This window comes from Camelina sativa, chromosome 18 (assembly GCF_030686135.1).
Source record: "Camelina sativa cultivar CO46 ecotype springtype chromosome 18, ASM3068613v1".
Taxonomy (NCBI): domain Eukaryota; kingdom Viridiplantae; phylum Streptophyta; class Magnoliopsida; order Brassicales; family Brassicaceae; genus Camelina; species Camelina sativa.
The window spans coordinates 13,506,747-13,527,333 of record NC_141897.1 but is presented as its reverse complement, the minus strand read 5'-3'; the positions used below and the strand labels follow the sequence as shown (position 1 = coordinate 13,527,333).

The window sequence follows — 20,587 nt, the reverse complement described above, 5'->3', positions numbered from 1 at the left end:
TACTGTTACATCGTAAAAAAGGGTAGCAAGTGTTCTCCACTATAGAAATGGGTAATGCTGATTTACTTTTTATTTATTTAATTATTTACAGCATTTTTTGCATTTGCTTTAAAATAGAGATCTAAAGAAAATAGGAGGACGAAACTGTAAAAAGTGTAAAAACATTGATGGAGACAAGAGAGAGAAAGAGTTAAAAATAAAGATATTAAAATTATTTTTTAGTTACATAAAAAATATAAGAAGACAAAACAAAAGAAATAAGCCTCAAATAATGGAGACGAAGTGGAGAGAGAAAGCTCCCACTCTCTCACACCCCAAACCCCCAAAGCTTCTTCTTCTTCTTCTTCTTCTTCTTCTTCCTCTTCCTCTCTAATCTGAATCCCAAATCCCAAACTCAAAGCTCTCTCACTCTCTTTTATGACACAAGATCGCTCAGAAATGTCTGAGGACGATGATGACCAACAATCTCCACCGTTGGATCTACGCTCTGCCGCCATAGCTAAACCTTCCTCTTCCTCTTCCTCTTCCTCCTCCGTCGTCGTCGTCGTCGATTCAACTCCAAACAAATCTCGTAACTGTATCTCCTCCTCCTCCTCTGGTTCCTTAACTTCACAGCCTTTCCCTGACCATGTACTCGAGAACGTCCTCGAGAACGTGCTTCAGTTCCTAGATTCGAGATGTGACCGTAACGCTGCTTCTCTCGTTTGCAAATCTTGGTGGCGTGTCGAAGCTTCGACTCGATCTGAGGTTTTTATTGGGAACTGTTACGCTCTCTCTCCCGCGAGGTTGACTCAAAGGTTCAAGCGTGTTAGTTCTCTTGTGCTTAAAGGGAAACCTAGGTTTGCTGATTTCAATCTCATGCCTCCTGATTGGGGTGCTAATTTTGCTCCTTGGGTTTCTACTATGGCTAAAGCTTATCCTTGGCTTGAGAAGGTTGATTTGAAGAGGATGTTTGTTACTGATGATGATTTAGCTCTTCTTGCTGACTCCTTTCCTGGTTTTAAAGAGCTTATCTTGGTTTGCTGTGAAGGTTTTGGTACTAGTGGTATTGCTATTGTTGCCAATAAGTGCAGGTACTAATGGTATCTTTTTTTTGATAGTTTAGTGTGAGAGACTTTTGTTATTTATGAATTTACCAATTTTTGTTTCAGAAAGCTGAAAGTGCTTGATTTGATTGAGTCTGAGGTCAATGACGATGAAGTGGATTGGATTTCTTGTTTCCCTGAGGATGTTACTTGTTTGGAGTCTTTAGCTTTTGACTGTGTGGAAGCCCCAATCAATTTTAAGGCGCTTGAGTGTCTTGTTGCTAGGTCACCTTTCTTGAAGAAACTTAGGCTGAACAGGTTTGTGTCCCTTGTGGAGCTTCATCGCCTGCTACTTGGAGCTCCGCAGCTCACTAGTCTTGGGACTGGCTCATTTAGCCATGATGAGGAACCTCTGAGTGAGCAAGAACCAGATTATGCAGCTGCATTTCGTGCCTGTAAATCTGTTGTTTGCTTGTCAGGATTCAGGGAGTTAATGCCTGAGTACCTTCCAGCTATATATCCGGTGTGCGCTAACCTCACCTCCCTGAACTTCAGTTATGCTAATATTTCTCCTGACATGTTTAAGCCCATCATACAAAATTGCCACAAACTCCAGGTTTTCTGGGTATGTATCCTTCTTGATCTATCTCGCCATGGTTTTTAACTTATCTGTCACTTATTTCCTGTCGCCATATATGTTGTTTGGATCAGATGGATTGAATGAACAGACTTGATATCTGTTGTCCAAAGAACTTGAGTAAATGCATGACTTGAACTTTTACAATGCAGGCTCTTGATTCTATATGTGATGAAGGACTACAGGCAGTTGCTGAAACTTGCAAGGAACTCCGTGAACTCAGGATCTTCCCTTTTGATCCTCGGGAAGACAGTGAAGGTCCTGTCTCTGAAGTAGGCCTCCAAGCGATCTCTGAGGGTTGTAGGAAACTAGAATCTATTCTCTACTTTTGCCAGCGCATGACTAATGCTGCCGTGATAGCCATGTCAGAGAACTGTCCTGAGCTTACTGTGTTTAGGCTTTGCATAATGGGTCGACATAGGCCTGACCATGTGACAGGGAAGCCTATGGACGAGGGATTTGGTGCCATTGTTAAAAACTGCAAGAAGCTAACTCGGCTTGCAGTGTCCGGGTTGCTTACAGATCAAGCTTTTAGGTATATGGGTGAGTATGGGAAATTGGTCCGTACTCTGTCAGTAGCTTTTGCAGGAGACAGTGACATGGCTCTGAGACATGTCCTTGAAGGTTGTCCTAGACTGCAAAAACTTGAGATAAGGGACAGTCCATTTGGGGATGCTGCGCTACGTTCTGGTATGCATCGATATTACAACATGAGGTTTGTTTGGATGTCAGCATGTAGCTTGTCAAGGGGATGCTGCAAGGATATTGCAAGTGCAATGCCGAATCTAGTTGTGGAAGTGATTGGGTCAGATGATGATGATGAGAATAGGGATTATGTCGAGACTTTATACATGTATAGGTCGCTTGATGGTCCAAGGAAAGATGCACCAAAGTTTGTCGCAATTTTATAGAAACAAGAACATTTTGGTGTTGCCTATTTTGAAGAGAGAAGATGGGTAGATGTAGGAGGCTCAGATGATGATGATGGTGGTGGCAACAGAGAGGCACACTGCATGATTGTTGATGATGATGATGGTTGGGAGGATCGCATGATTGTTGTATCATTATTTCTTTTTAATTTATTTTTGGGTTTAAAAGTTCTTATATTTGGTTGGTTAGGTGGAACAATGGATATATGTTTTCGGAGCATCGATGTTAGTTAGACAGCTGAGTTGGTTCTCTATGTTTTCTTTTAATAAGCTGCTCTTTTTGGCTCTCTTAGTTGTTGTTAAGAACTAATGAGATATTTCTTTCCATTTTTAATTAATATGAGATATTTCATTTATATCCATTAAAGTGTTGTGGTGGATTATATTTTGTTCAATTTTAGTATTACTAGATTCGGATCCGCAAGTACGTGTAGGTTTATGTTTGCATAATTTTTTTAAAATTGAAAACACCAAGACTTCCATGAGTGATATTTATAAGAAAAAACTTAAGATATAACATTTATATTATTCTAAACTTAAGTGATATTATATGTATATTATTCTAAACTAATCCAAATATTTCTAAGAGTTTGTTTAGGAGTGTTAAATCAAATTTGGATTCAGTTTCAATTTCATTATTTTACGTATTTAATCTAGATATATATATAATTTGGGATAGTATACTCGTCTTGTCTTGTATGCGTCACAAAATTTCGTCCCATAACCATTTTCTTAAAAATAATTATATTTTTTACTATATTATTATGATAGGTTTAGATACCCGTATTTCTGGTTTATAAATTTTAATTTTACTAAATGAATGAAAATTATCCAGATAAATAAAATAATTATGTAGAATTATCTAAATATTTTTAAAAATACTCAAAAAACTCAAAAATCCGTCACAAAATAGATCATCAGATGTCCTATAGTCAAACTATTATCCAAATTAGTGAAACTTTGAGAAAGGAATATACCTACCCAAAATTTTAGATTATTTACTGTTATCTCAAAAGTCAAGACCTCTTTGTTTATATGATTTGATTAAAAATCAAAAGGTACACCTTTGGGCTATATGTTTGATCGATGAGCAGAAGTAAGTTGCCATGGGATGATTATAGCTCTAAATTGTAATGTCATTGAAGATTATTATTTCTTAAGCTAAAGTGATTAAGCCGATGATTTCCTTTGATACCTGTAAAGCATAATTTTATTAGAAAATGTGACAAAAAAAAATTATTAGAATTTGTCTACATAGAATAGTATGATATATTACTAAACACGAAACATGAACCATAAAATAGAGTGATATATTATATATATGTACCCTCAGTTCTTCTTGCCATGACCACACTTGCTTGTACAGCTGGTATCTTCACAACTACAAAGAAGAATTACATTAAGGTTAAATCTCAAAACTAAAGTTATAATTTAATGAGAGCAAGAAAATAATTCTACTTACATTCATTGTGTGAAGATGAAATCAAAGTAGATTCTCATTCATTCCATGTTTTTTTTTCCATTCAATATTTTAATATATTAACACCAAATCGTTAAAAATAATTTTTTTGAGCATTATGAAAAACAAAATGACACCGTTGCCGGGGAACGAAAGAACGAACTAAATCGTTAATATTTCAAATATTAAAGGATTGTACCCTATATTCAATAGATTGGTTCAATGAATTTGGGCTGAAGAGATCATCTTTCATCTGAAATATTAAAAATCAATTTATAACACTTGAGAGAGAGTACATATAACATAATAAATATTATTGAGAAAAATGTCAAAAAAATCCCGAACTTTCAAATTGTGGTCAAAAAAAGCATAAATTTATGAAATGTCATTTAAATCACCAAGTTTTTGTTACTTTTTAAAAAAATAGCTAACTTTCGTTGACTAGGCCATTTAAGGCACGACGTTAAATTTTCAGTTACACAACAATGACGGAGTTAACTTCCGTCAGAATTTCCGTTAAACCTTAAACGCCATCGTTTCATTAGAAGAATAAGACAAAAATAATTTAAGTCCAGCAAGAATCAAACTGCCAACCTTTGAAACTCAAAACAAGCTCTCTACCATTGAGCCACAATAACATTCTAATATTATACCAATCAGACATGTATATATATATATATATATATATATAGACAATCGATTAAAAATGGCAAAACACAAAATAATGTTATATTTATGTAATGTATTTATAAAATATATGTTATTATATCATTACTCTTTATATATATATATATTAAATTTTAGTGTATAATATATATATATATATATATATAATATAAAGATTAAAAACTAAATATTTTACAAATACCAAATAAAATGTATGATCAATATGTCTTCTTTGGTATATATATGCAAAAAGCCATATTTAAAATTTACACTCTTTATCCTGATGAATAAGATATTAATTTAAATATATGCACACTATAAATTATATATTTTATTTAGTATTTAATAATAAATAAAAATATAGCAAAGATAAAATTTATATTAGTTTTTGATCTTTATATTTTATATCTATTATATTCTAAAACGTTAATATAAATATATACATATATATATATATATGTATATATATATATATATATATAAATTAATGATATGATAACATATATATTATAGATGCATTACATATAACGGATTGCTTACGTATAAATATATTTCTGTTTGTAAAAATATATAGAAATATAATTGTGGCTCAATGGTAGAGAGCTTGTTTTGAGTTTCAAAGGTAGGGAGTTCGATTCTTGCTGGGCTCAAAAATTTAACGTTGTGCCTTAAATGACCTAATCAACGAAAGTTAGCTATTTTAAAAAAAAATCAACAAAAACTTGGTGATTTAAATGACATTTCATAAGTTGATGTTTTTTTTTGCCACAATTTGAAAATTGAGGATTTTTTTGACATTTTTCCCAAATATTATTGGATAATAAGAGTCACTGTTTAAAAGTAGCTTACCTCCATAACCCACCCATAAAAATTTCGACTCAAGACCATGACGATTCAGGTATGCTTTGGTGTCGTTTGTATGACTGCACATAAACATTAGCCATTATCAACAAATAAATATAAATTGAAAAATATAATAATTATATAGACAAAATGAACAACACAATCTTGGAGAAAATTTTGTTTTTAGAATGCTATAGTAGTAAAGAAAATGGTTGAATGGTTTGGTGAATAGTGAATATTCATTTCCACTACTATATTTATAGTAGAATTTAGATGTTTAGAAATTGTGAGCTAATGCATTGCATTCAAATCACAAAATACTTTCGAGATAACGAAGAATCTAAAATCAAAAATTTATTCGCAAAATATGCTATATTTGAATGTACTAAATATTTTATTTAGATTATATTTGACAAATATTATAACTATTTTTAAATTTTTTTGGTAACAATCAATATTTTTTAAATAAATCTTCCATCTAATACTAACCATAATTAGTTAGTATGATCTTTTTTTTTGGTCAAATTCGTATGATTTTGTTATGCAAGTTTTTGAAAATAAAAAATAATTGATGATTTGTTTTTATTGAATTATATTAAATTGGATTGTTATTTTCGGAAATAACTATTAATATATGATCAAATAAAATCAAATCCAAAAGGTAAATATATAAACTATCGTAACTTTAGGTGCACATTTAAGAGTAGTTCACTTGTTAATTGCATATAGCCTTTAACGACAGATATTGAAAGATTCGTTTTATTAAATCGTATCCATTTTCTTTGATTTTTTCAAAAACTTGCATTAGAATTAAGAGAGAATATTAGGGGATTGATATTGTTAGTAGATATGGTATATTATACAATTACGAAAATCAAATTTAAATATAAATTACCTAAAATTAGTTTAAAGAATATTTTTTTTGTCCCATATTATTCGCAAACTTAGAGTGTTCTATATGTTTGGCTCAGAGTTTAACTTTAATATCGTTCATATGAAAATTAATCATGATTAAGAGGTTTTGAATTTTTAGGATCCGAATATGATAAACCCGGGTCATCCAGGATCCGTGTGTCAAGGCAATGGATACATACTAAATTGCCCTTTCGCTTTTTTTTGTTTGTTTTGCAATTTTTTTTCTTCTGGAGGCATTATATGGTATACTCGTTTTTTTGTTTTTTTCTGTTCTATTCCTAAGTGTGCCCATCAATTAATAGTATATATAGTCAGTTAACTTTGTTTACATATATAAAATTTAGATTTTTATTTTTTTCCATCTATATTAATCATGATTAATTATATAAATATTGTTAAGGAAATATTGCAAAATAGAAATTAAATGATTATATGTTTTTATCTAACTGTATTAAACAGATTTGTTATTTTTGTAAATATCTATCACAATATAAAACCAAATCAAATATGTTTACATAGATATATATATATATATATAATTTTGATTTTAATCTATACTATTAAAGCAGAAGTACTCACTAGACTCAAATTGGACCATGACTTTGTTTTATACGTTTTTCATTAAAAATGATTAGAGAATCACTTAATTTCATTAAATTAACTTATGGTTACGATTTATCTAAATGACCATTATATCCCTTGCTCGACCACTTAATTATGACCAGGTTGGGACTTGGATCATCTTTAACCCGAAAATCGAAGAAATAAAACTCGCGGATCTGTTTGTACTCCAGGTTTATAATATTCGGATCATGTATGTTCTTTGGTTCAAGAATAATTATTATTGTCGCCAAACAGAGGTATAATCCCTATAAATAAGGAAACTTGTATCTGAATATTTAATGGCTTCAATAATATCAAATATTAACTACTATCATCAATAATATCAAATATTAACTACTTATATACTTAATCCCTATAATTTTTACGAATATTCATAATAATGAGAAATCTTTAATACTTATGGATTGTGACTTTGTTGCTTCCAAAATAATCAATAGATTAAATACGAAACTGTATATATATGTAAACTTATTTGATTTGCTTTTATATTGTGAGATATTTACGGAAACAAAAAATCAACTTAATACAATTAAATAAACCAAAATAAAGAAAAACTCATCCTCTTACAAAATTACTATCCGATATTGCGGCGTGTCTATCCTTTTACAAAACTAGCTACTATCCGATATTGTGGAGTGTCTATTATCTTACAAAACTACTATCCAATATTGCGGTGTATCTGTTTCCGTGAAAAGCTACATTTTACAAACTACATACTCTATTATGATTTCCAATTTACTGTATAACCCCAAATATACAAATAAACATAAACGAAGACAATAAGTCAAAATAAAAAACTATATTACAAAAATACAAATTACAAAAAAGTAACTAACAAAATATATAATCTCGTGCTGTAGCACGGGGTATCACCTAGTTCTTTGATTATTATGAAAGCAAACTTTAAACAGCTTCCAAAGATATTGAATGATTATGGGTTCTATTTATATTGCAACTTTCTTATATATCAAACAAAACTGATTAAATTCATTTTTTGAAAAATTTGATTTGATATGCATTTTTAATTAATCCTTTTAATCACATGATACACGATCCGAATATAAATATTCCGGGTCAACCCGAGATCCGAGTTTTCAAGACTTAATCTAATGATATTACATGTAATAATCACTAACTCTATGTCTACTTAATTAAAAATGTTTTCCTTTTAATAGTATAAATATATAGTAAAGATATACTAAGGTTTTCATATATATATATATATATATATATTTTTCCATAATATGTATTAAGACGAATTAATTATTATTGTTTTGTTCAGAAAATTAAAAAATCTAAAATAAAAGATAATAAATCTAACCAAAATAAATATGTTTACATTATATATACAATTTCAAATTTAATAATTTTTCTTTCATGGTAACAACTTTAAACAATTTCCAAAAATATCGGATAATTTTAACTTTATAATTAATTTCGTAATTATTGTTGATTTTTTGCCATAAATATTAGATTTTCGACCAACAATTTTTATTTCCATATGTTGTTTATTTTTTTTTTAATTATATAACCAACTGGACATGTTTGGTAACATGGATATATGAGTCTATGACATGGTTTTTTTTTTTAAATCTTTAATTTCTACTCTCCAATTAATAGTATAGATTACGACACACTCTTGTTAGAATCTGTTTGGTTCAGGTCGATGAAAAATAAAGGCGATAAATAAGCCAACTTTTTTACTATTATGCTATCTATCACTTTTGCAAATAAAGAGTTGAATTGTGATATCTAGTGCATATCCTTTTGAATAAAAAGTAAATGTTACTTTTAACCCCAAAAAAAAAAGATCAATTTGATTCGATCCGATAGAATTCTATTTTTTTGACTTCGTTCGGGTTAAACGTCTTATGCGTAGAAAGGGTGAGGGAACTCTTAACTTGTGGTGGTGGAGAGAGATGAGCTGAAGTTCTTATCCAAAGGAAGACCTCTCCTTTTGCCTTTTAGTTGACAAGCCATCTTTGTCCCCAAAAGACTACATTTTCTAACTGACAAGAGACCCATCATTTATATTTCTTAAAGGTCATAAACCAAACTGAAATAATGCAAGCGGATGGTGACAAAAAAAACATATGATAGTGGTACGATTAAGAGATAATTTGGAGAAAAAAAGGGCTTATATATTAGGATTGATGTGATCATCTTACCTACTCATTAAACCACTTAACTCTACTGTTTTTAATAACTCCCATCATTTCATCCTTTATATCACTTTGTTTCCCATCCTACGGTCACCATTCGTCGTATCTCCCATCTCCACTCCCTCTCCCTCCAAATATTATTTATATTAATAAATAAATGAAATGAGACATTGGCTTAATTAGTTGGTTACATGCATTTGTCCTTGCATATTAATATGTCTCCTTCTACATTAACTTCTGAATCGTGAAGTTAGCTACTACCAATTTACTAAGTATTAGGTACTTTAATGGTTTGTGTACTGCGCAGGTTTATACATAAGAGTGTCGTGTGTTTAAAAATATTCTAGTGGTCCAGCTATATGAGATTGTTTTGTTGCACAAGATTTATTCATAAAAGCAGGTATGTATCTGATAAGCTCCATTATGTGTATACAAGGAGAAAGAAAGGAGAGGAATCAACACGTGCGACTCGAAAAAGCAAGTGCAGAAAGATCGAGAACGAATATATAAACTCAAAATAGTTTGTTTTAGATTTTTATGCATTGTTTGTTATTGTTAGCGACGCATGTGTTGCTCAGGAGTTGAGTTGATGATCCGGTGATATATCGGTGACTCATTCCGTTATAGACGATGTATCGGAGCTCGATAGTAATAAAGTTTGCGTACTTTCTTCTATCAATTGATGCGTTTGTGATCTAGATCGGAGCTATCGCGAAGTCTGGGTTCTCGATTGGAGATTTTTTCGCGAAATTGATCAAATTGCGAAATTAACATGGTGATGGATCAAGCGTTAACGCCGATTAAGGAGTCCGCGACGGCGGAGCAAGTTGAAGCGTTGGCAATGGAGTGTTACAAGCGATTGACGGATATGGCATCGATGGTGCGTCGTGTGGAGTCGTGATTGGATTCAAGAATCGATACGCACGATCAGCAATTCGCAGAGATTAAGCAGCGATTGGATTTTTTGATTAAGCAATCTCCCTGGGAAATCTTCGGTACATGAGGTCGGGGGGACGAGTCAGGTAACAACATCGGGATCGCAAGATCATACCAACCAGGTACCATGCTCTTTCTTGGAACCTTGCCGTAGTGATGTTAGGCCTGGGATAAGAGAAAACCTTCTCAGAAATGTAGAGATGGCCGTGTTTGACGGTGAAGGTACTTACGGATGGATTGCAACAGTGGAGAGGTTCTTAAGATCTGGTGGCTATTCTGATGCAGAGAAACTAGCCTTGGTAGCTGTGAGTTTGCGTCGTGAAGCTTTAAGTTGGTAGAACTGGGAAGTGAACATAAGAGAGTTTGAAAATTGGGACCAGTTCAAGAAGAGTTTGTTACTATGTTTCGGGAACTTGAAGCTAAGAGGACCGAGCCAAAGTCTCTTTTGTATCAAACAGACGGGTTATATAGCCGATTATGTCCAACGTTTTGAAGACTTATCTTCACAAGTGACAGGTTTAGATGATCAGAAGTTGGAAGGGATATTTCTCAATCGCTTAAACTTGGAAATGCAGGAGTTGGTGCATATGCAAAAACCAAGAGATTTGCCAGAGATGATAGCAGAAGCCAGAGCAATGGAGACGAGTATCATAAGAAGAGTAGTTCAGAAGGAACAAATGTTATCCAATAAATAAAATAAAGATCCACAGGGTGTTTTTTATAACAACAACCAACACAACAACACTTGGAAGATGAAGACCGTAACCATGGATTCTGCTTATACAAATGATAAGCGTGTTGTGAAGGGAGAACAACGACCGCGTAAGCACCATACCAAGGAAGAATTGGACGAGAAGAGGAAAAAAGGCATTTGCTTTAAGTGTGATGGACCTTGGTCTAGTGAACATAAGTGTCCAACAAAGAGCTCAGAATTCTCACAGTGTTCAATGGTTATGAAGCCGAGGTATTAGAAAGGAATGATGATACTCACGAAACAGCAGAACCGGTGGGTGAATGTATGTCCTTATCATTCAATTCATTTCGAGGCTTATCATCAACAAACACTACAAAGGTGAGAGGATCTATGGGTAAAAAGGGAGTGGTGATAATGTTAGACGGTGGGGCTACACATAACTTTATCTCCCCAGCAGCAGTGTAGAAGTTGAAACTTAAATGCAAAGAGGATCCAAATTTGTCAGTATTGTTGGGATTAGGCATTACGGTTCAGGGTATAGGAGTTTGTGAATGGGTGACATTCTCTGCTCAAAACCTGGAATTCACCACAGACTTTGTGGTGTTGGAACTTGGTCCGATTGATATTATTTTGGGGATATATTGGTTGGAAACATTGGGAGATTGTCAAGTAAATTGGCAAAAGCATGAAATGTCATTTGTGCATAACGGTCAGATGGTTACGTTAAAGGGTGAACCTGATCTATACTTGTCGAAAAGATCATTGAAGTCGCTGTCTTGTGGGGTTAATTTCAGTAAGAAAGGAGTTCAGATGGAACTGTGTAACATACAATCGAGTCAATCTACTCCTCAACCTACTGATATACGAATACAGTCAGTACTTTCCAAGTTTGACAAAGTGTTCGAGGTCCCCACAATATTACCACCTATCAGAGGTCGAGAACATGCTATTAATCTCTTGGCAGGGAACACCGCAATCAGTTTGAGACCTTATAGATATCCTCATGCGCAGAAGGAGATCATGGAGTAGACGGTTAAGGAGATGTTGAAGTCGGGCATAATACGACCAAGTCAGAGTCCGTTTTCAAGCCCAGTGTTATTAGTGAAAAAAAAAAGATAACAATTGGAGGTTCTGTGTGGACTATAGGGCACTTAATCGTGTAACAGTTCCTGATAAGTTCCGTATACCGATGATTGATCAGTTTTTTGATGAGCTTAATGGGGCTGTGATCTTCTCAAAACTAGATTTACGAGCAGGATATCACCAAATAAGAATGAAGGAAGAAGATGTACCTAAAACAGCTTTCATGACACATGATGACCACTATGAATTTTTGGTTATGCCTTTTGGGCTAACAAATGCCCCAGCCACTTTTCAAGCTTTGATGAATGCATTATTCCGACCATACCTTCGGAAGTTCATATTGGTATTTTTTGATGATATTTTTATATATAGTACCAGTATGGAACAACATCTTGAACATTTGTTGGTGGTTATGCGGATTCTCGAAGCTAATCACCTGTTTGCTAATAAGAAGAAATGCTTCTTTGGTCAACTACAAGTGGAGTATCTGGGACACATCATTTCGAATAAGGGGGTGTCGACTGATCCAGCAAAAACCCAAGCTATGACACAATGGCCCACACCCAAATCAGTGAAGGAGTTGAGAGGATTTTTGGGACTTACTGGATACTATCGAAGGTTTATTAAGGGCTATGGTGTTTTGGCAAGACCGTTGACTGATATGCTGCGAAAAGACAGCTTTGAGTGGTCTGTTGATGCACAAATGGCTTTTGATCAGCTAAAGAAAGCCATGTATATGGCCCCAGTCTTGTCTCTTCCAGATTTTGAAGAAGTGTTTGTAGTAGAAGTTGATGCTTCAGGATTCGGCTTGGGAGCAGTGCTCATGCAGAAGAAGCATTCTATTGCTTACTTTAGCCATAGACTGTCAGCTAAAGAACAGCTCAAACCGGTGTATGAACGTGACTTAATGGCTATTGTGCTGTCCATTCAGAAATGGAAACATTACTTGTTTGGCAGACACTTTATGGTTCACACTGATCAGAAGAGTCTTAAGTTTCTCTTGGATCAACGAGAAGTAACAATGGATTATCAGAAGTGGTTGGTGAAACTGTTGAATTACGATTTTGACATAATATACAAGCCTGGAGTAGAAAACAAAGCAGCGGATGGGTTATCACGGATGGTACAAACAGAAGGCATGTTACAGTCTCACATGTTAATGGCCTTCACAGTCCCTACAGTCATTCAGTTGCAAGATATCTATGAGGAAATTGAGAATGATGAGCAAATTCAAGCTTTGGTTCAAACTTGCTTACAAGACCAAGGTACTCAAAAGAAATTGATGGTATGAGAAGGCAGATTATGGCGTAAGAACAGACTGGTTATTCCTAAATCTTCCAAGTTTATCCCATTGATTCTGGAGGAATACCACAATAGCGTTATGGGAGGTCATTCTGGAGTTCGTAAAACGGTCAAACGCATACAACAGTCGTTTCATTGGGAGGGCATGATGAAAGATGTTCAACGTTTTGTCGCCGAATGTGATGTTTGTCAAAGGCACAAGTACTCTACCCTGTCTCCAGCAGGTCTGCTTCAACCGTTACCTGTGCCTCAACATGTTTGGGAAGACATTACGATGGATTTTGTGGAAGGCTTGCCAACATATGATGGGAGAAACGTTATCTTGGTGATAGTTGATCGATTAAGCAAATACGGTCATTTTATCGGCCTTAAACATCCATTCACGACATCGGGTGTGGCGAGAGCATTCATTTCTGAAGTGGTCAAGTTGCATGGTTATCCAGCTTCCATAATTTCTGATAGAGGCAATACATTTTTGAGTGCGTTCTGGAAAGAATGTTTTAAGCTCGCAGGAACTAAATTGAAGTATAACACTGCCTTCCACCCTCAAACTGACGGCCAAACAGAGGTACTCAATAGGTGTCTCGAAACCTACCTTCGTTGCTTTGCATCAGCACATCCTAAGACATGGCATCAGTTTCTCTCTTGGGCCGAGTTATGGTACAATACTTCCTATCATACATCTCTGAAGACAACTCCTTTTAGGGTGCTATATGGTCGTGATCCTCCAGCACTTTTGCGTTTTGAGGAGCATTCGACTAAAGTCTCGGAGTTGGAAACGATGTTAAAGGAACGAGACCCTATGTTGACTCAGATAAAAGGTCATTTGACTCATGCACAACAGCTTATGAAGAACAATGCAGATAAACACAGAAGAGATGTGGAACATGAGGTGGGTAGTTGGATTTTTCTGAAGTTAAATCCTTACAGATAGCAGTCGATGGCCAAGAGAGCTTGTCAGAAGTTGGCGGCTAAATACTTCGGGCCTTATGAAGTTATGGAGCGTATTGGTAAAGCAGCATATCGCTTGAAGCTGCCTGATGGATCCAAGATACACCCGGTTTTCCATGTGTCTCAGATAAAGAAGGTCTTGGGAGATAAGAAGCAGGTTATGCCTTTACCTGATATGTTTAATGAAGTGAGTGAGTTGCTTGTCGAACCAGAGAGCTTGTTGGAGACTCGATATAATGATGATGGGGTTTTGGAAGTTTTGGTGCATTGGAGAGGACTTCCGGATCATGAGAACACTTGGGAAAACGCTAAAGAAATGCAGAGACAGTTTCCTGGTGTAGCGCTTGAGGACAAGCTTTGTTTCGAAGGGGGGGGGGGGGGGTATTGATAAGCTCCATTATGTGTATCCAAGGAGAAAGAAAGGAGAGGAATCAACATGTGCGACTTGAAGAAGCACGTGCAGAAGGATCGAGAACGAATATATAAACTCAAAATAGTTTGTTTTAGATTTTTATGCATTGTTTGTTATTGTTAGCGACGTATGTGTTGCTCAGGAGTTGAGTTGATGATCCGGTGATGTGCCGGTGGCTCATTCCGTTATAGACGGTGTATCGGAATTTGATAGTAATAAAGTTTGCGTACTTTCTTCTATCAGTATCTTGACTATTTTCTGATAGCAATACAAGTATAATGATGTTTTGAACTTAAATTAATTCAAAGGTGTGTGACACTCACTATTAATTGCAGAATATTTATTCAGCTTAGCAAATTTTGTTTGGTTGTCAAGCAGAAGAGCATAAATAAATCACATTATTAAGTGCTAAGTTGGAAAACCACATCTATATATTCAAGTGACATTTCTGGAAGTAAACCCCTATACAGCTATATATTTCATCTTTGTTATCATTGCATGGTTGATATGAAACCCAAACAGCCATCTTCTTCTAGAGGGAGGAAGTAACGAGTTGAAGTCATGGAGCCAATCTATGAACTTTCCACGCAGGATCCCCGTTTACGTCTTGCAGAGAATACTGCAGCCTGTTTTCGACATTCATATGTTAACACAACATTGACCATGGAAACTTTTTTGTGTTCTACGCCTAATTAAGAGATCATAATCCTCTTCATGCATCTCAATTTCAAGCTATTTCTGAAAATCTAGACCCCTGTTGCTACAGAAACCCGCTTTAGAAACAAGATAGGAGGTACCTGTCATGCAAACGAGATGGCTGTCCCTGCCAAAACTCGAAAAGGTTTGGTTTAAGTCTGAATCCTCCCCAGTTTTTCGGCTTTGGTATCACACTTCTGCAAGCCAAAAACAAAGTCATGTCTCTGTAATCATCAATCCAGAACATCGAATCAAAATGAGTTCTTTTAAGATTCAAATTATTCTAGAACTCACCCATCTGAATATTTTTTCGTCAGTTCTTGATACTCGTCGTATAGAACATGCCTGCCAGGTACAACAGAACTCTGATGGACACCAAAAGAAGAAGGGTAAGAACCCAAAACAAAATCTTAACATCATATGAAAATCTTTTGGTAACTGCAACAGACACAAGGCACCTGTTTGCTAACAATAGCTCCGATCTGACTTCCTCTAGGACGACTATGAAAGTAATTCTCGGATTCTGACTCGGGTATTCTCTCCACTGGTCCTTCAATCCTTACCTGGAAAGGTACAGTGGATATCAGTACTGCTAAAATATATTAATCGACCAAGTTACTAATTTTAGTGAATCAGTGGTGGACCAACTCTTTGTAGAAGTGTACAGTGCACCTCATATACGGATGTGCAAAGGACCAGCTAAAAACATACGGGGAGGTGAAGGAAGATAAAAACACCCACCTGCCGATTCAAACTTTCCCAGTAGAAAAGAAGCGCGGCACAAGGATTTTCTGATAGTTCAGAACCCTTTTTACTTTCGTAGTTAGTGAACCTGCATTGTACAATTTAAGCAAGTAACACCATGTTGCACACAGAGATCTTCATACCCAAATATAAGCAGAAAAAGGAAGAGAATGTACTAACCAGACAAATCCATTCTCATCAAATCCTTTTAGTAAAACCATTCTTGATGATCTGTAGCATAATCAGGCTAATCAGAAAAGATATGAAACAGAATGTAGACAGGCAAATTTCTGTTGATATAGCTTAAGTTGTACTCAAGCATTAACTGAGACTACTGAGTTCGCACATGATCAAGATGAGACACTAAACATACATACTTACGACCACTTCAAAAAGAGTGAAATCTGCAAATTCTGCAGCAAAATAGAAACCTAAGGTACACTTTTTTTTTTGTATCACAGGCTGTATATCAGACAACAATTAGTTCAAAGAAACAACAGCTGAGTCCATCTCATCCTATTGCAGAAAGCTCTATAAAGTTCCACTTTCCTAATACAGTTATGCTAGATAACATGTAAGAGATATGGACATAGAAAAGCTTTTGAATCATGTTCATCAGCATATTGTTTCACGGAGTCGAATCTCCTGGAATATCAGCATACTTACGGTCTTTTGTCTTTGTTCGCTGTGCACAAAGCCATAGCATTTGTTTCTCTCAATCCAGCCGCAACTGCCTCATCAAACCATTTACGAAACTGCAAAAGAAGAAAGACCTGTATTAGAAAAAAGGATGCCTTATCTCTAATAAGAAACCACAATAACTAAGCAGTGAGTGGTCTAGCAGAACGAGTTATTGAAAAGCCATTAAGAAATGACCAAAACTGAAAAGAGTATTATTACATCAGATAACAAATTGACATGGGTGCAACAAAAACGCTTTACATCTTATTTAAGTTTCTACTCATTCGTTACCCGTGATTGGTGAACAATACAGATAAGCAAAGACAGAGAAATGAATTCATACCTGTACCGTAGGATCAGTTTCAACCTGCTCCTCAAGCAATTCTGGAGACACATAGTTCACTCTCATAGCAGATATGTCAACTTTCGGAGGTCTACCAATTCTAACACACATCGATGTCCCAGGGTAACTAGGAAGCTCGAGCTTATACTTTTCTGAAACAGAAGGTGGTACAAATCTCCCACCTAAAAAGTGATGAGGGCCACAAAATCTCTTCGCACATAATTTTGGGGCAGTCAAAGACACCTAAATAGAGTAAAAAGATTCAATTAATAAAGTTTTACTTATACATAACATGATAGTAACAAATGAGTAGTGCAAACATTTCGTCTAAGGCATACCAACATATCAGGTTTAATTCCTCCACCTTCATGGTCTCCTTCTTCAACGTGCCAGCCAGAGGGAATATCTACAGAGACGATGACTGGGTGTTTTTGGAGCGTCTGCTCATAGTTTTGCAAGGACATCAATCTCCGGATGAGATCATCGAAAGGAAGCCTTGGAGCACCTACATGTGCAAAATATTGACTCCAAATAGCAGTTGAAACATGATGCAATCATGCAAATGAGTATAGGTGCATAAGTGAAATATTCAAGACATTAATTCCAAATCCTGTTGTTCAAAATTTCGATGAGTTCACTTTCTTTTAGTCGTATCATGCTTTTGAAGAATTCTAACAAGGTAGGTAAAAGAACAGTTACCATGAAATGAAAACCCAAACATTGCATCTACAATAACATCGAAGTCCTTTGACAAGTCTTCCGGCAGATCATCAACGGAGACGAAAGGGACTGAGAGTGACTCCAACTACAAAAACAGACAATTTCAGCAGGCAGTATGGAAACGTAACAGCTAACAGATATCATAAACTAAGCACTTGTTACAAACCTGAGTGACCAGTCCAGCATAAAGTGACTTGGCTGTACGTTTAGGATAACAGATAGACGGTTTGTATCCAAAGTGGTGAAGATGCCTTGCCGCCACCAGACCATCACCACCATTGTTTCCAGGACCACAGATTGCTAGAACCCGACTATATTCTTCCGGTTTATAAACCTGGAAAACATTGCACACCTCAAATCCGATGTACATAGCAAGAACAAAGCTTGTAATGCTAGGATGAACTGTGATACTCAAGTTTAGGTTCAATTAGGACAATAAAGTCAAACTTATTTCACTAAAGTTATAGACTTGTGAGTCTCATCCAAGGAAGAGAGAGAAAGAGAGAGAGAGAGAGAGACAGAGAAAGAGAGAGAGAGAGAGAGAGAGAGCTTTGGATGTTAATCGGTTCAAAGGTAAAAGCTTTGAGCTTTACATTGAGAAACGTACTAATGAAACTCCTCACAGGACTATCGAAACAAACACATTATGAGAATTGAGCAGGTGTCTAAATCTAAAAGTGGTTGGTAGGCAAAAAAAAAGAATAACCTCAGCAATTGAAGCAGCGACGCTAAGACCAGCCAATTCCTGCAATAAGAAGATGAGCAAAATCAAGTAACGATCAGGTAGCAAAATAAGCTACAAAAACTGGGGGGGGGGGAGTCCGGGAGAGAGAGAGAAATGGAGAACCATGAGCTGATCAACGGAGAAACCAAGAGGACCCATCAAGGTCTCATCAATCTCAGCAGCTTCTCGCTGAGTAAGATAAGAGAGTGGTGATCCTGAATCCTGCATGTTTGGTACGATGGATTTGGTACACAAAGCCCGTAACGAAGCGGAGCGTAGACGAGAGCCCTGGCTCGGATTGAAGAAGCGCTGGGTTGATGATGATAAAAGAGCAGCAGAAGAGGAGAGAGAGAATAGAGGAGGAGAAGGAGAAATTGGGAGTGGCGGTGGTGATTGGAGGAGGAGGAAGGTGAACGTCATTGCTCTACGCATCACATTCCTCATTTAGTAGCCAACGCAACAAAACCAATTTGGACCTAAACCAAACTCTTTAGAATAAGCCACTTTAATGGCCGGCCTATATGGGTTCAATCTAACTCATGGTTACATGTGAGTTTGTTAAATCTTTCATGAGTTTCTAAAGTTTGTGCTGATCTGAAATGTAGTATGTTGTTGAATATATCATATACATAATAATAGTTTATGTTTGGATTTTATAATTTATTCATCTATACTAGTATTTTTGCAGCAATTTTTGATTAAAAATATTTTTTTGAAAAGTTTTTGCATTTAATGCTATTTAATGCTTATATTCATATCTAAACAAGTTTAGTTAATTCTCTCTACTATCTTTATGACCAAACAGAATTAAAATATTTTTAAATATCCATATATATATTATTCTATAATTAATATAGAATTAAAATTTATTCTCCTATCATTTTTTTTTAAAATTAAATGTAGTGAATCATCATATAATACATAAAGTTAATAAAATGTGTATTTTTTCCTGTATATATTGTGATTTGTATTTTTTTAAACGAGCATATATTACTCAATTAATATAAAAAGTGTGTGTTCAACATACATATATAGTAAATTTACTGTATATAGTAAATTATAGAATTTTAAGAAGTTTATAATTTATAACTGGTATACCTAAACTTAATAAAAAGTTTAATATTATGAATATTTAAACGTATTGAATTTTCAAAATAACACAAACGAGTTATATTAAATGACGGGTTATAAGAAATTACATGATTGAATTGATAATATTAAAAATATATATATCATTAATATGATATTTTAATACGGGTTAAATCCTTATTTTACTATTTTAACAACACCAATATAAAATATGTTGAATCAAACTGATTTAATTAAAATTATATTAAACAAAAATTGTTGTGCGGTATACCTAGAATTATATACTAAATCACTAAAATTAATAAAATAGTACATTAACAAAATTCGTATTAAAATAGTATATTAATAAAAAAAAATTAAAAAAAAACTTGGTCCGCGGTACACCGAGGGTCATAATCTAGTATTTTATACAATCTGAGTAATTTTTTTTAAGACACATGCAGTTTATTTTCATCTCAAATACAAGTTGATTACAAGATATAATAAATAAATAAAAATTAAAATGTAGCTATAATTTAAAATGGAATAGTTTCTGTAACTTTTATTCATAACAAGTACAAAGAAAAAAACGTAGTATAATATGATTGCTTTCAAGAACTTCACTTTACTTATTAACTCATGTGTAACATAAGTACAAAGAAATTAACGTAGATAAATATGACACTATTTATCTTTAAAGATTATAACAACGAACAACTCAAAGATTTAGCCAAAAAAAGTTGATTATCAAATTTCAAACATTATCGAATTCTCAAGATAAAATCATTAAAATTGTATTGTTTTCATCTATTTTAATTCTTGTAAGTTTAATTTATGTTAAATTGATACTATGTAGATTAAATTCCTTTTTTTTGTTGATACATTTTTGTAAATTAATATATATTTTGGAAATAATATAGGTGTGGTAAAATCTTAATCGAATAAAGAAGTCAATGTGGAGTTTCCCTTGATT

General features: G+C 34.4%; 3 protein-coding genes across 3 annotated transcripts; 2 read left to right on the top strand and 1 right to left on the bottom strand.

Moving 5' to 3' along the window:
• The first annotated feature begins 220 nt into the window (after positions 1 to 220).
• On the top strand, positions 221 to 2,953 carry LOC104760988 (transport inhibitor response 1-like protein). Its single transcript, XM_010483999.3, has 3 exons — positions 221 to 1,073; positions 1,152 to 1,650; positions 1,815 to 2,953. Exons 1-3 carry the CDS (start codon positions 418 to 420, stop codon positions 2,571 to 2,573), a joined length of 1,914 nt encoding a protein of 637 aa, XP_010482301.2. The 5' UTR covers positions 221 to 417; the 3' UTR covers positions 2,574 to 2,953.
• An 11,262-nt stretch (positions 2,954 to 14,215) lies between these two features.
• On the top strand, positions 14,216 to 14,614 carry LOC147922878 (uncharacterized). Its single transcript, XM_087497824.1, has one exon. It carries the CDS (start codon positions 14,216 to 14,218, stop codon positions 14,612 to 14,614), a length of 399 nt encoding a protein of 132 aa, XP_087353950.1.
• A 349-nt stretch (positions 14,615 to 14,963) lies between these two features.
• On the bottom strand, positions 14,964 to 19,218 carry LOC104760987 (pyridoxine/pyridoxamine 5'-phosphate oxidase 1, chloroplastic). Its single transcript, XM_010483997.3, has 13 exons — positions 18,670 to 19,218; positions 18,529 to 18,567; positions 17,989 to 18,156; positions 17,802 to 17,907; positions 17,441 to 17,607; positions 17,103 to 17,345; positions 16,745 to 16,833; positions 16,259 to 16,309; positions 16,076 to 16,166; positions 15,793 to 15,897; positions 15,629 to 15,699; positions 15,436 to 15,531; positions 14,964 to 15,264 (listed from the first exon to the last, which is right to left on the bottom strand). Exons 1-13 carry the CDS (start codon positions 18,988 to 18,990, stop codon positions 15,198 to 15,200), a joined length of 1,614 nt encoding a protein of 537 aa, XP_010482299.2. The 5' UTR covers positions 18,991 to 19,218; the 3' UTR covers positions 14,964 to 15,197.
• Positions 19,219 to 20,587: the final 1,369 nt, after the last annotated feature.

Excerpts from the sequence above, each read along its gene's own strand:
- LOC147922878 (XM_087497824.1), top strand. The coding sequence starts at position 14,216 with ATGGCCAAGAGAGCTTGTCAGAAGTTGGCGGCTAAATACTTCGGGCCT.
- LOC104760987 (XM_010483997.3), bottom strand. The coding sequence starts at position 18,990 with ATGAGGAATGTGATGCGTAGAGCAATGACGTTCACCTTCCTCCTCCTC. Across the intron at positions 16,167-16,258 it reads GATGAGAATGGATTTGTCTG|GTTCACTAACTACGAAAGTA; the intron begins GTTAGTACATTC and ends TGTACAATGCAG. Across the intron at positions 15,898-16,075 it reads GGGAAAGTTTGAATCGGCAG|GTAAGGATTGAAGGACCAGT; the intron begins GTGGGTGTTTTT and ends GTACCTTTCCAG.
- LOC104760988 (XM_010483999.3), top strand. The coding sequence starts at position 418 with ATGACACAAGATCGCTCAGAAATGTCTGAGGACGATGATGACCAACAA. Across the intron at positions 1,074-1,151 it reads ATTGTTGCCAATAAGTGCAG|AAAGCTGAAAGTGCTTGATT; the intron begins GTACTAATGGTA and ends TTTTTGTTTCAG. Across the intron at positions 1,651-1,814 it reads ACAAACTCCAGGTTTTCTGG|GCTCTTGATTCTATATGTGA; the intron begins GTATGTATCCTT and ends TTTACAATGCAG.